This window comes from Doryrhamphus excisus, chromosome 7 (assembly GCF_030265055.1).
Source record: "Doryrhamphus excisus isolate RoL2022-K1 chromosome 7, RoL_Dexc_1.0, whole genome shotgun sequence".
Lineage (NCBI taxonomy): Eukaryota > Metazoa > Chordata > Actinopteri > Syngnathiformes > Syngnathidae > Doryrhamphus > Doryrhamphus excisus.
Window position 1 is genome coordinate 20,648,279 of NC_080472.1, and position 12,546 is coordinate 20,660,824.

The 12,546-nt window shown below is 40.6% G+C and overlaps 1 protein-coding gene across 2 annotated transcripts in view; it reads right to left on the minus strand.

Moving 5' to 3' along the window:
- The window catches only part of LOC131132751 (voltage-dependent calcium channel subunit alpha-2/delta-1-like), a 71,881-nt gene that overhangs the window by 27,259 nt on the left and 32,076 nt on the right, over nucleotides 1-12,546 (minus strand). Inside the window, exons 14-23 of one of the 2 annotated variants that reach the window (XM_058078666.1) lie at nucleotides 12,438-12,487; nucleotides 12,275-12,364; nucleotides 11,849-11,911; nucleotides 9,952-10,035; nucleotides 8,055-8,129; nucleotides 7,904-7,975; nucleotides 7,747-7,818; nucleotides 7,599-7,660; nucleotides 6,517-6,593; nucleotides 44-2,766 (exon numbers count right to left, since the gene is read on the minus strand). In XM_058078666.1, coding sequence (XP_057934649.1) covers nucleotides 2,690-2,766; nucleotides 6,517-6,593; nucleotides 7,599-7,660; nucleotides 7,747-7,818; nucleotides 7,904-7,975; nucleotides 8,055-8,129; nucleotides 9,952-10,035; nucleotides 11,849-11,911; nucleotides 12,275-12,364; nucleotides 12,438-12,487 — 722 coding nt within the window. In that variant the 3' untranslated portion in view covers nucleotides 44-2,689. Of the gene's footprint in view, nucleotides 1-43; nucleotides 2,767-6,516; nucleotides 6,594-7,598; nucleotides 7,661-7,746; nucleotides 7,819-7,903; nucleotides 7,976-8,054; nucleotides 8,130-9,951; nucleotides 10,036-11,848; nucleotides 11,912-12,274; nucleotides 12,365-12,437; nucleotides 12,488-12,546 lie in introns of those variants that run through there. The other variant, XM_058078664.1, reaches the window with a different exon arrangement.

Here is a 12,546-nt window from a genome sequence, read left to right on the forward strand (position 1 = left end):
CCATCCTTCCCTGGAGTGGAAGTAAATCCCCGCAGAGAGAGTGGATGAGGAGAATCATCGGGAAGGGGAGAAGAAGAGAAGGAAAGCGGGTGAAACCACAAGGGAGGGGGTGGGGGGGGGTGTCGGGTTCAAAGGTCACACAATATTTTATTCACAGAGCAAGTCCTGAATAGAAATATTGCCGCAATTCTTAAGGAACCGCACGTCCTGATGATAACATACGGCGAGGGTTCTCACGACGACGGCGGCGGCGTTTTGTCGATCGGGGTGAGGAGAAGTGGGGGGGGGGGGGGGGGTAATTGCAGCCATGTGCTTTTCCTTTCATATTTAGCCGCAAGAGTAATGATGGAGTGACGACTGACTACATTTATCTGAGGGTTTTACTTTTAATTTGATAATATTGTACTGTTGGAACTCGGCGAGATAAGACACATAAGGGACGTTGGTTGACCGCTTGTGGGTCTGCGCTGGACTTGATTTAATTTGTTAGGCACCGAATCACAACAAAAAGCCCTTTTAAGGATGTTCCAACAATAAAAATTAAATAACCCGCACAAAAACCCCTTTGTCAGGCTTCGCTACACGTCTTAAAACGCAGCATAGCGCTCCGCTAACTCTCCATTTAGCGGCTACAGATGTGGGGAGCTGTATGTTTGGCTTCAGCCTAGCATGATGTCGCTATTAAAATATGACTTTAGCTCACCTAGCTAGTTATGTTGCTGTGATATATGGCATCTATTATGCTGGACAAATGGCAAGTTACTATAATATGGGAACTTACTTAACCCTTAGATGCACGAGTGACTGGACCCTACACTCTTCCATAAGTGGGTCAAAAACGACTCATAATAGAATCAATGCGTCTAATTTATTCCTCACAGCCAAAGTTGATAAGAATCAAAGGTTCCTATTGGATTCCATAGAAAATACATGCGGGTCATTTTTGACCCATTTATGGAAGGTTGGGGTAGTAACACAAAAACTAAAATGTCTTAAAATTTATAAATGGTAAGTTAAAAATGTGAATGGTATGATATTAAAAACATGTTTTTTTAGGAATACCTGGAATATAAAATGATGAAAAATTTTCATAACAAAGATATTTCAAGAAAACAACCTGACCGGGTCATTTTTGACCCACTTATGGAAGGTTGGGGTAGTAACACAAAAACTAAAATTTCTTAAAATTTATAAAAGGTAACTTAAAAATGTGAATGGTATGATATTAAAAACATGTTTTTTGAGGAATACCTGGAATATAAAATGATGAAAAATTTTCATAACAAAGATATTTCAAGAAAACAACCTGACCGGGTCATTTTTGACCCACTTATGGAAGGTTGGGGTAGTAACAGAAAAACTAAAATTTCTTAAAATTTATAAAAAGTAAGTTAAAAATGTGAATGGTATGATATTAAAAACATGTTTTTTTAGGAATACCTGGAATATAAAATGATGAAAAATTTTCATAACAAAGATATTTCAAGAAAACAACCTGACCGGGTCATTTTTGACCCACTTATGGAAGGTTGGGGTAGTAACACAAAAACTAAAATTTCTTAAAATGTATAAAAGGTAAGTTAAAAATGTGAATGGTATGATATTAGAAACATGTTTTTTTAGGAATACCTGGAATATAAAATGATGAAAAATTTTCATAACAAAGATATTTCAAGAAAACAACCTGACCGGGTCATTTTTGACCCACTTATGGAAGGTTGGGGTAGTAACACAAAAACTAAAATTTCTTAAAATGTATAAAAGGTAAGTTAAAAATGTGAATGGTATGATATTAGAAACATGTTTTTTTAGGAATACCTGGAATATAAAATGATGAAAAATTTTCATAACAAAGATATTTCAAGAAAACAACCTGACCGGGTCATTTTTGACCCACTTATGGAAGGTTGGGGTAATAACACAAAAACTACAATTTCTTAAAATTTATAAAAGGTAAGTTAAAAATGTGAATGGTATGATATTAGAAACATGTTTTTTTTAGGAATACCTGGAATATAAAATGATGAAAAATTTTCATAACAAAGATATTTCAAGAAAACAACCTGACCGGGTCATTTTTGACCCACTTATGGAAGGTTGAGGTAGTAACAGAAAAACTAAAATTTCTTAAAATTTATAAAAAGTAAGTTAAAAATGTGAATGGTATGATATTAATAACATGTTTTTTTAGGAATACCTGGAATATAAAATGATGAAAAATTTTCATTACAAAGATATTTCAAGAAAACAACCTGACCGGGTCATGACCCACTTATGCATCAAAGGGTTAATACACAACAGAATACCTAACATCAATAGTGTCCTACAATCAGGCTTCACTACACATCTTAAACACAGCATTGATCTCTGCCACGTATCCACCAGTCAGTGGGAGCTGGAAGTTAGCTATATTTGCTGTTAGAATATGACTGTAAAGTATAGCGCTGTAGCTCCGCTAGCTATGCTAGTGTTGCCGGTGTTCTTAAAACAAAGAGATGACTAAATAAATAAATTTTGGGCTTTCTCTTTTATGATTTCACACAAACATGCTGAGCATGCTAAGCTCAGGTCCTGCTGCTGTGGAGCCAAAACCACATCTAACGGGTTTTGCAACAGGTGGCGTGTGTGTGTGTGGGCGGCGATTGCACGCGAAGCGAAACAGACGCCGGTTTTGCTAGCATTGTCATGATTAATCACGAGGAGTCGTTAAATACAAACTAGTCAGGAGGTGATGAAGACAGGAGAGATAATACTTGCCCAGAAACGCTGCAGACGTCCCAACACAGCAGGAGGAATCAGGAGGCGAGAAGAAGGTCAGGAGGGAAGATGGGGTTGGGGAAAGGAGACAACTGGGTTACACAATATTTTATTCAAAGTGAATAAGAATATTGGAGTACACCGAAAAGTAGAAACGATTCGGAGCTTCCAGTAATAACCGCTGAGGTCGCTAATTGGGCAACCTCATCATGCTATTTGTATGACATCCATAAGATGAAATATCGTTGTTTACAATGAACTTATCAGCACATTATTCTATAGCTACTGTGTATATACACAATAATCTGTGTAATACTCAGTAATATATACTGTATACAAACAAGAATCCCTCCTTCCTGTGGCGACTATTGTCTCATGGATGTAACATTACTGACACCTAGTGACAGTAATGTAGAACACAAACAATTTGCTTAAATGGCCATTTTTCTGGACAATTAATTAGTTGTGATTTATTCATATTTTTGGAAAAAAGAAAGAAAGAAGAAGCAGCAGAAAGAAAGTGAAACAGAAAATGACAAGGGATATCTGTAGCGAGATTTTTAGAAATAAATAAGCAAACATAAGGAAAATAGGGGCTGCACGGTGTTGAAGTGGTTAGCGCGCTGACCTCACAGCTAGGAGACAAGGGTTCAATTCCACCCTCGGCTATCTCTGTGTGGAGTTTGCATGGTTTTTCTCCGGCTACTTCCAAAAACATGCTAGGTTAATCAGCGACTCCAAATTGTCCATAGGTATGAATGTGAGTGTGAATGGTTGTTTGTCTATATATGCCCTGTGATTGGCTGGCTGGCCACCAGTCCAGGGTGTACCCCGCCTCTCGCCCCAAGACAGCTGTGATAGGCTCCAGCACCCCGGCGACCCTCGTGAGGATATACGGTAGAAAATAAATAAATGAATAACCAAAATAGGGGCTGCACGGCGGAAAAGTGGTTAGCGTGCAGACCTCACAGCTAGGAGACCCGAGTTCAATCCCACCCTCGGCCATCTCTGTGTTTTCTCCGGGTACTCCGGTTTCCTCCCACATTCCAAAAACATGCTAGGTTAATTAGCGACTCCAAATTGTCCATAGGTATGAATGTGAGTGTGAATGGTTGTTTGTCTATATGTGCCCTGTGATTGGCTGGCCACCAGTCCAGGGTGGACCCCGCCTCTCGCCCGAAGACAGCTGGCATAGGCTCCAGCACCCTCCGAGGATAAGCGGTAGAAAATAAATGAATGAATAAATAACCAAAAATAGGGGCTGCACGGCGGAAAAGTGGTTAGCGCACAGACCTCACAGCTAAGAGACCCGAGTTCAATCCCACCCTCGGCCATCTCTGTGTTTTCTCCGGGTACTCCGGTTTCCTCCCACATTCCAAAAACATGCTAGGTTAATTAGCGACTCCAAATTGTCCATAGGTATGAATGTGAGTGTGAATGGTTGTTTGTCTATATGTGCCCTGTGATTGGCTGGCCACCAGTCCAGGGTGTACCCCTCCTCTCGCCCGAAGACCGCTGGGATAGGCTCCAGCACCCCCGCGACCCTCATGAGGATAAGCGGTAGAAAATGAATGAATGAATAAACGAATAACCATAATAACTGCTTTCTATGAACACCCCATTTAGGGTACTATTAGATGATTGGTTGTCAACATGAATGTGATGAAGTACAGTACTTTGCCTTGTTACTACACACATGTTTTGGTATTTCTGCTGTTAAAAGGTTGCAATTTATCAAGAACGAGCCAAATCCAGATTTATTGTCCCAAAACGGAGGATGCAGTGTTGGGAGGAACCTTTCCCCTTTCCAGAACATTCCTGCGCTCAAGTCGATGCTGGAGGTGCCAATAAGGAGATTTAGATTGAGAAAAATGCCAGTTGACTTTGGCACGATTCTGACAGGAGGATTTGAAGTATTAACGCTCAAAAATGGAAAAATAAAAATAAAAAAAAACATGTTTGTAAGAGAACTAGCAGTGTGCACTCTGCTGTTTTTGAGAATCAAAATCATGAGTCAAATATCTTTAATGAGACAGAGGCGCTTTGCTGTTTTTGATGACGGAGTGCCAAAAGGCAAGTCCAAGATCCTGTATTTGACAGAAGCACTCTGCTGTTTTTGAGGACCTACTTCAAGAACACAAGTGAAAGATCCTTTATATGGCATGAGCATGCGCTTATCAATTATTATTTACAGTATATGGCAAGAGTGTGCTGCTGTTTTTGAGAATCTATTTCAAAAACATGAGTCAAATATCTTTAATGTGACAGGGGTGCTTTGCTGTTTTTGATGATGGACTGCAAAACGGCTAGTCCAAGATCCTGTATATGACAGAAGCACTCTGCTGTTTTTGAGAACCTATTTCAAAAACATGAGTCAAATATCTTTAATGTGACAGGGGCGCTTTGCTGTTTTTGATGATGGACTGCAAAAAGGCTAGTCCAAGATCCTGTATATGACAGAAGCACTCTGCTATTTTTGAGAACCTATTTCTAAAACATGAGTCAAATATCTTTAATGTGACAGGAGCGCTTTGCTTTTTTTTGATGATGGACTGCAAAATGGCTAGTCCAAGATCCTGCATATGACAGAAGCACTCTGCTGTTTTTGAGAACCTATTTAAAAAACATGAGTCAAATATCTTTAATGTGACACGGTCGCTTTGCTGTTTTTGATGATGGGCTGCAAAACGGCTAGTCCAAGATCCTGTATATGACAAAAGTACTCTGCTGTTTTTGAGAACCTATGTCAAAACATGAGTCAAATATCTTTAATGTGACAGGGGCGACTTGCTGTTTTTGATGATGGGCTGCAAAATGGCTAGTCCAAGATCCTGCATATGACAGAAGCACTCTGCTGTTTTTGAGAACCTATTTCTAAAACATGAGTCAAATATCTTTAATGTGACAGGGGTGCTTTGCTGTTTTTGATGATGGACCGCAAAATGGCTAGTCCAAGATCCTGTATATGACAGAAGCACTCTGCTGTTTTTGAGAACCTATTTCAAAAACATGAGTCAAATATCTTTAATGTGACAGGGGTGCTTTGCTGTTTTTGATGATGGACTGCAAAAAGGTTAGTCCAAGATCCTGCATATGACAGAAGCACTGTGCTGTTTTTGAGAACCTATTTCGAAAACATGAGTCAAATATCTTTAATGTGACAGGAGCGCTTTGCTGTTTTTGATGATGGACTGCAAAAAGGTTAGTCCAAGATCCTGTATATGACAGAAGTACTCTGCTGTTTGGAGAAACTATTTCGAAAACATGAGTCAAATATCTTTAATGTGACAGGGGCGACTTGCTGTTTTTGATGATGGGCTGCAAAATGGCTAGTCCAAGATCCTGCAAGCTTACGAATTTCAAATTATCTGCCGAATATCGCTCAAATTTTGAAACGTTTTCAATCTGGCTGCTTCTGCTTCATTCGTGCTTCACAGAGTGACGGGGGCTTAGGGACAAACTCAAAGCACACGCATACTCTATTTTTCCACTTCACACACACATATAGACGATCCAAATTGTCGAACACACCACACACACACACACACACACACACAGTTAGTTCGTCTGCAGCCAGAAACCCGCCGCAACTTAAGAGCATGCGCCAACAAGCGGCGACACGTGATGGCGACGGTGATGGATAGCCGCCATAAGCCGATGTCCCGCCCTTACATGGCAAAGCAACATCATTGCACATTCGTTTTTCCATCATCAACATCATCAGTGTGTGGAAAAAGCGATAAATGGAAGAACACTTACATTTGGCTTGTGTGATGGTGTCGCCGATGGTGGCCCGGATGTAATGCGAGCTGTAGTCGGGCAGAACCAGCGCCAGACTGAGCGGACACATGAAACAAAACCAGACAATTATTTAAAGGGATAGATCTCGGTTCTGTTGTCCCAAGAACACAGTGAGGTGAGGTGTTCTGGGCATGCCCAGTCGGGAGAAGGCCCCGGGGCACACCTCGGACACGCTGGAGGGACTATGGTGTCCTTGGACGCCTGGAGGACTTATTTGGGTTGCCCGGGAAGTCCGAGCAATCCCAACCGGCAACAGGGCGCCAGCAGGCCGGAGGAGAGCCGCACCCCCGAGACAAGCGGGAGACCATACCCCACTAGGGCAGAAGGGCATCGAGGGCCACACACCTGCGGGCACAAGGGCGACCCCGCCAACCGGAAGCGAGCCCGTGCACGGCCGGAGGCGCCACCACACCCACCCCCAGGAAGCGGAACCCGGCCCGCCCCAGGTAACCCCCCCCCCAAAAAAAAAAAAAAATTCATGGATGAGGAAGCCTAAGAAGGTAACCAAGACATGAGAAGCAAATTTGATGGTACATAACTTATTGTGGGCGGCACGGAGGTCGAGTGGTTAGCGCGCAGACCTCACAGCTAGGAGACCAGGGTTCAATACCACCTTCGGCCCATCTCTGTGTGGAGTTTGCATGTTTTCCCCGTGCATGCGTGGGTTTTCTCCGGGTACTCCGGTTTCCTCCCACATTCCAAAAACATGCTAGGTTAATTAGCGACTCCAAATTGTCCATAGGTATGAATGTGAGTGTGAATGGTTGTTTGTCTATATGTGCCTTGTGATTGGCTGGCTGGCAACGAGTCCAGGGTGTACCCCGCCTCTCGCCCAAAGACAGCTGGGATAGGCTCCAGCACCCCCGCGACCCTCGTGAGGAAAAAGCGGTAGAAAATGAATGAACAACTTATTGTTTTTAGTGTATTTTATAGCTGATTTATTACATGGGTCAAATTTTTGCCATATTTTTGGGATATTTTGCTTAAATTCTCAGTTGAGAACGCAGGAAAATCGCCGTCTTTGTTTGTAGTGTAATTACCTGTAATCGGTACCCTTTACTGGTGCAAAGGTGTAGGTCCTCTGCCCCACGTCAATGTAGCGCTACGAGGGCAAACAGTGGTTAGAATCCTGTCCCCATGATCAGTACAGCGAGTTATGAACGTTGTAATAATTAATACTAAAACTACCTCATCTTGTGATTTGACCAGAGCAGAAATTGGATAATTTCCTGTCAGACCATCAATCATCTTCCTTCTTATCTGGGAAGATAATTAGGAATGAAAAACAGCAAGTACAAACTGTTTCATTTGGACTTTGAGGAGAGCGAGTGAAGGAGATGCTGACCTCCACTTTGACGTCATTCTCCAGCTCGGCATCCAAGAAGTCCAAGGTGACAGGCTCGTGGAACTCGGCCGTCTGCACAGAAGGGAAAGCGAGCTTGTCAACTTCATGAGGTGAAGGGTCCCAGATGGACTTGCTAGAGAACAGGAAGTACCGGCGGCTGGAGGTTGGGGTGAAGCAGCACGTATCCGTTGGGGTCGATGGCAAAGTAGTAGCCGTTTGGTCCAAACTGGAGGAGAAAGGAAGCAATAGTCAGACTTCATCTTTATCACACAAAATCTCTGCTGTTTGGAGGACTTCTATCAAAGATTATTTATATGGACAGAGTGTGCTGCCATTTTTGAGGACCTACTGAAAACACGTTAGTCAATGATCCTCTACGTGATGAATGTTCTGCTGTTTTTGAGGACCTACTTCAAAAACACAAGTGAAAGATCCTTTATGGCCTTTTTGAGGACGTTCAGCCAAAGATCCTTTATATGGCACGACCTTATCAATTATTATTTACAGTATATGGCAAGAGTGCGCTGCTGTTTTTGAGAACCTATTTCAAAAACATGAGTCTAATATCTTCAATGTGACAGGGGCGCTTTGCTGTTTTTGATGATAGGCTGCAAAAAGGCTAGTCCAAGATCCTGTATATGACCGAAGCACTCTGCTGTTTTTGAGAATCAAAAACATGAGTCAAATATCTTTAATGTGACGGGGTGCTTTGCTGTTTTTGATGACGGACTGCAAAAAGGCTAGTCCAAGATCCTGTATATGACAGAAGCACTCGGCTGTTTTTGGGAACCTATTTCAAAAACATGAGTCAAATATCTTTAATGTGACGGGGTGTTTTGCTGTTTTTGATGACGGACTGCAAAAAGGCTAGTCCAAGATCCTTTATATAACAGAAGCACTCTGCTGTTTTTGAGAACCTATTTCAAAAACATGAGTCAAATATCTTTAATGTGACGGGGTGCTTTGCTGTTTTTGATGACAGACTGCAAAAAGGCTAGTCCAAGATCCTGTATATGACAGACGCACTCTGCTGTTTTTGAGAACCTATTTCAAAAACATGAGTCAAATATCTTTAATGTGACAGGGGCGCTTTGCTGTTTTTGATGACGGACTGCAAAAAGGCTAGTCCAAGATCCTGTATATGACAGAAGCACTCTGCTGTTTTTGAGAACCTATTTCAAAAACATGAGTCAAATCTCTTTAATGTGACACGGGCGCTTTGCTGTTTTTGATGACAGACTGCCAAAAGGCAAGTCCAAGATCCTGTATATAACAGAAGCACTCTGCTGTTTTTTAGAATGTATTTCAAAAACATGACTCAAATATCTTAATGTGATAGGGGCGCTTTGCTGTTTTTGATGACGGACTGCAAAAAGGCTAGTCCAAGATCCTGTATATAACAGAAGCACTCTGCTGTTTTTGAGAACCTATTTCAAAAACATGACTCAAATATCTTTAATGTGACAGGGGCACCTTGCTGTTTTTTATGACAAACTGCAAAAAGGCTAGTCCAAGATCCTGTATATGACAGACGCACTCTGCTGTTTTTGAGAACCTATTTCAAAAATATGAGTCAAATATCTTTAATGTGACAGGGGAACCTTGCTGTTTTTGATGATGGACTGCAAAAAGGCTAGTCCAAGATCCTGTATATGACAGACGCACTCTGCTGTTTTTGAGAACCTATTTCAAAAACATGAGTCAAATATCTTTAATGTGACAGGGGCACCTTGCTGTTTTTGATGATGGACTGCAAAAAGGCTAGACCAAGATTCTTTATATGACAGAAGCACTCTGCTGTTTTTGAGAACCTATTTCAAAAACATGAGTCAAATATCTTTAATGTGACAGTGGCACTTTGCTGTTTTTGATGATGGACTGTAAAAAGGCTAGTCCAAGATTCTTTATATGACAGAAGCACTCTGCTGTTTTTGAGAACCTACTGCCAGTCAAAGATCCTCTATACATGAAAGGACAACTGCGCTTTAAAGCGTCGCGATACGGAATGTCATTGGATCGCTTCGGTGTACCTAATGTTACGTCCTTACAGTAAAGCGTGGCGTGAGTCTCTTGATGTCTTCCAGCGAGACGTCGATGGCCATGACACCCAGGATGAGCTGGTTCTGGGATTTCTGTAAAGAGCCACACACACACACCAAAAAAAAAAAAAAAGTCAACTAATTGTGACGGAGCCTGCTGCTCCTCTGAGGCGTTTCAAGGAAATGAGCAATGGAAATATCTGGAAAGTTTCATTCCCAAAAGTCCAACATGCCGCCATGAGTCACTGACGAGGTATTTGCAGACAAAGTAACCTCGGCGTCTCGCGGGGTGGACATGTAAACTCATCTTGACCCACTTATGTTAGCCATCATTTGTCTCCCTCGTCTGACGCTTTTGGTCTCCTTCGCTACACGGCCGCTGACCTTCACGGCGTCAACGTCAAGGACGTATGTCCAATCACGTCATCATAAAAAGCATCAGCGTGAATGCTCGTCCCTAATGAATACTATTTCATAGATATGGTGATATTAGCATGACTCTCTGCTGACAGCAGTTATAGAATAAGAAAATACATTAAAACAATACAAATATATAAAACTACATTCATCAATGTAATAACAAATACATAAATGTTTGATTTTAAAGCATTCACAATGAGTAATATTCATAAAACCAAAGGTAAATACAAAACAATACATCACTGGTCATATTTTTTTTAGGTGTAATTATAAAATTTTATATAATTTACAATATAAAATGATATAATTCATTAGAATTTAACTAAATAGTATCTAAATGATCTAATATGTAATTATTATCTGTACACAATTGGACTATTTCATTAAACATAAGCAAAATTATTATCATGCTTATGTTAACAGGAAATTTTATTAGAAACTCCGAAATTGTTTGACTGTATATAATACTAAAATAGTATAAAAATAGTATAAAAAACAATACATCACTGGTCATATTTTTTTTAGGTGTAATTATAAAATTGTATATAATTTACAGTATAAAATGATATAATTCATTAGAATTTAACTAAAGAATATCTAATTTATCTAATATGTAATTATTATCTGTACACAATTGGACTATTTCATTAAACATAAGAAAAATTATTATCATGCTTATGTTAACAGGAAATTTTATTAGAAACGCCAAAATTGTTTGACTTTATATAATAGTAAAATAGTATAAAAATAGTATAAAAAATGATAATAGGACAAACATATTACAATAAATTTGTGCAATTTACTGTTTACGCCGTACATTGTTGTTCATATTCACCACATTATTATTAATATTTATTATTATACGGGAGCCAGGCAACGACATTTCGTCAAGCTATCTAGCTATCTAGCTATCTAGCTATCAAGCTATCTAGCTATCTAGCTATCAAGCTATCTAGCTATCTAGCTATCAAGCTATCAAGCTATCTAGCTATCTAGCTATCAAGCTATCTAGCTATCTAGCTATCAAGCTATCTAGCTATCTAGCTATCAAGCTATCTAGCTATCTAGCTATCAAGCTATCTAGCTATCTAGCTATCAAGCTATCTAGCTATCAAGCTATCTAGCTATCTAGCTATCAAGCTATCTAGCTATCTAGCTATCAAGCTATCTAGCTATCAAGCTATCAAGCTATCAAGCTATCAAGCTATCTAGCTATCAAGCTATCTAGCTATCTAGCTATCAAGCTATCTAGCTATCTAGCTATCTAGCTATCAAGCTATCTAGCTATCAAGCTATCTAGCTATCAAGCTATCTAGCTATCTACTACAACACTAAAAAATACGTAAATACTGCAAGTATTTCATTGTTACGCGGTCTTATTAAGATCCTATGTAAAAAAATATCTACTATTAAAAACTACTAACGACTAATGCTAATATTAGCACGAATGGCAGTCATAGCCGTGATGGTGAGAACAGGCGCTAACCTTTGACCCCGTGTTGGTCTTGTTGAAGACAGGAAGCGTTCCCGTGATGACCAGTCCCAGCTCCTGTTGGCACAAACCGGTGGAAGTTACACAAGAAAACTTCACAAAAAGTCAAGTCTGTGCAGTTTAAAAGTCTGAAAATAAAAATGAGCTGTCGCGGTAACGAAGCACAGAGACGATGGCGGCGGCGGCGGTGGTGGTGGTGGGAAAGCGGATCGGTCTTATCAGTAAAGCTGACGATGCCTTCAGCTTTCTTATCTGTCACTTTTAACGCAACACAAGACGGGTTCAAGTAGCGTGAAAAATGATTTGAACGCAGCCAATAAAAGCTCATCCATCAATGACCAGAAAGCCAGTCGGGAGTTGAACCGGAGTTTAACAAGATAACAACAAATATTGACACGCGTGTGGGTGCTTGGTACGCACCAGTGCGTCCTGGTAGACGTTAGTCCACTGGACCTGCTTGGCCTTCCGGTCTGCTTTGACCATGGGTCTGCCCAAAACGTCAAGGTACTCCTGCGAGGAGGAAAAAAATGAGAAAGAACATGCAATGCATGCTTACGGCCACATGAGGGCGACATTTCCTTACTTGAGTGTTCAACCTGATGGCGCCAATGGATGGGATCTCATAATAGTAACCTGACAAAACGTTATTTTCATGATTAAATTTTCTTTAAAAATGTTTTTTTTACACATCA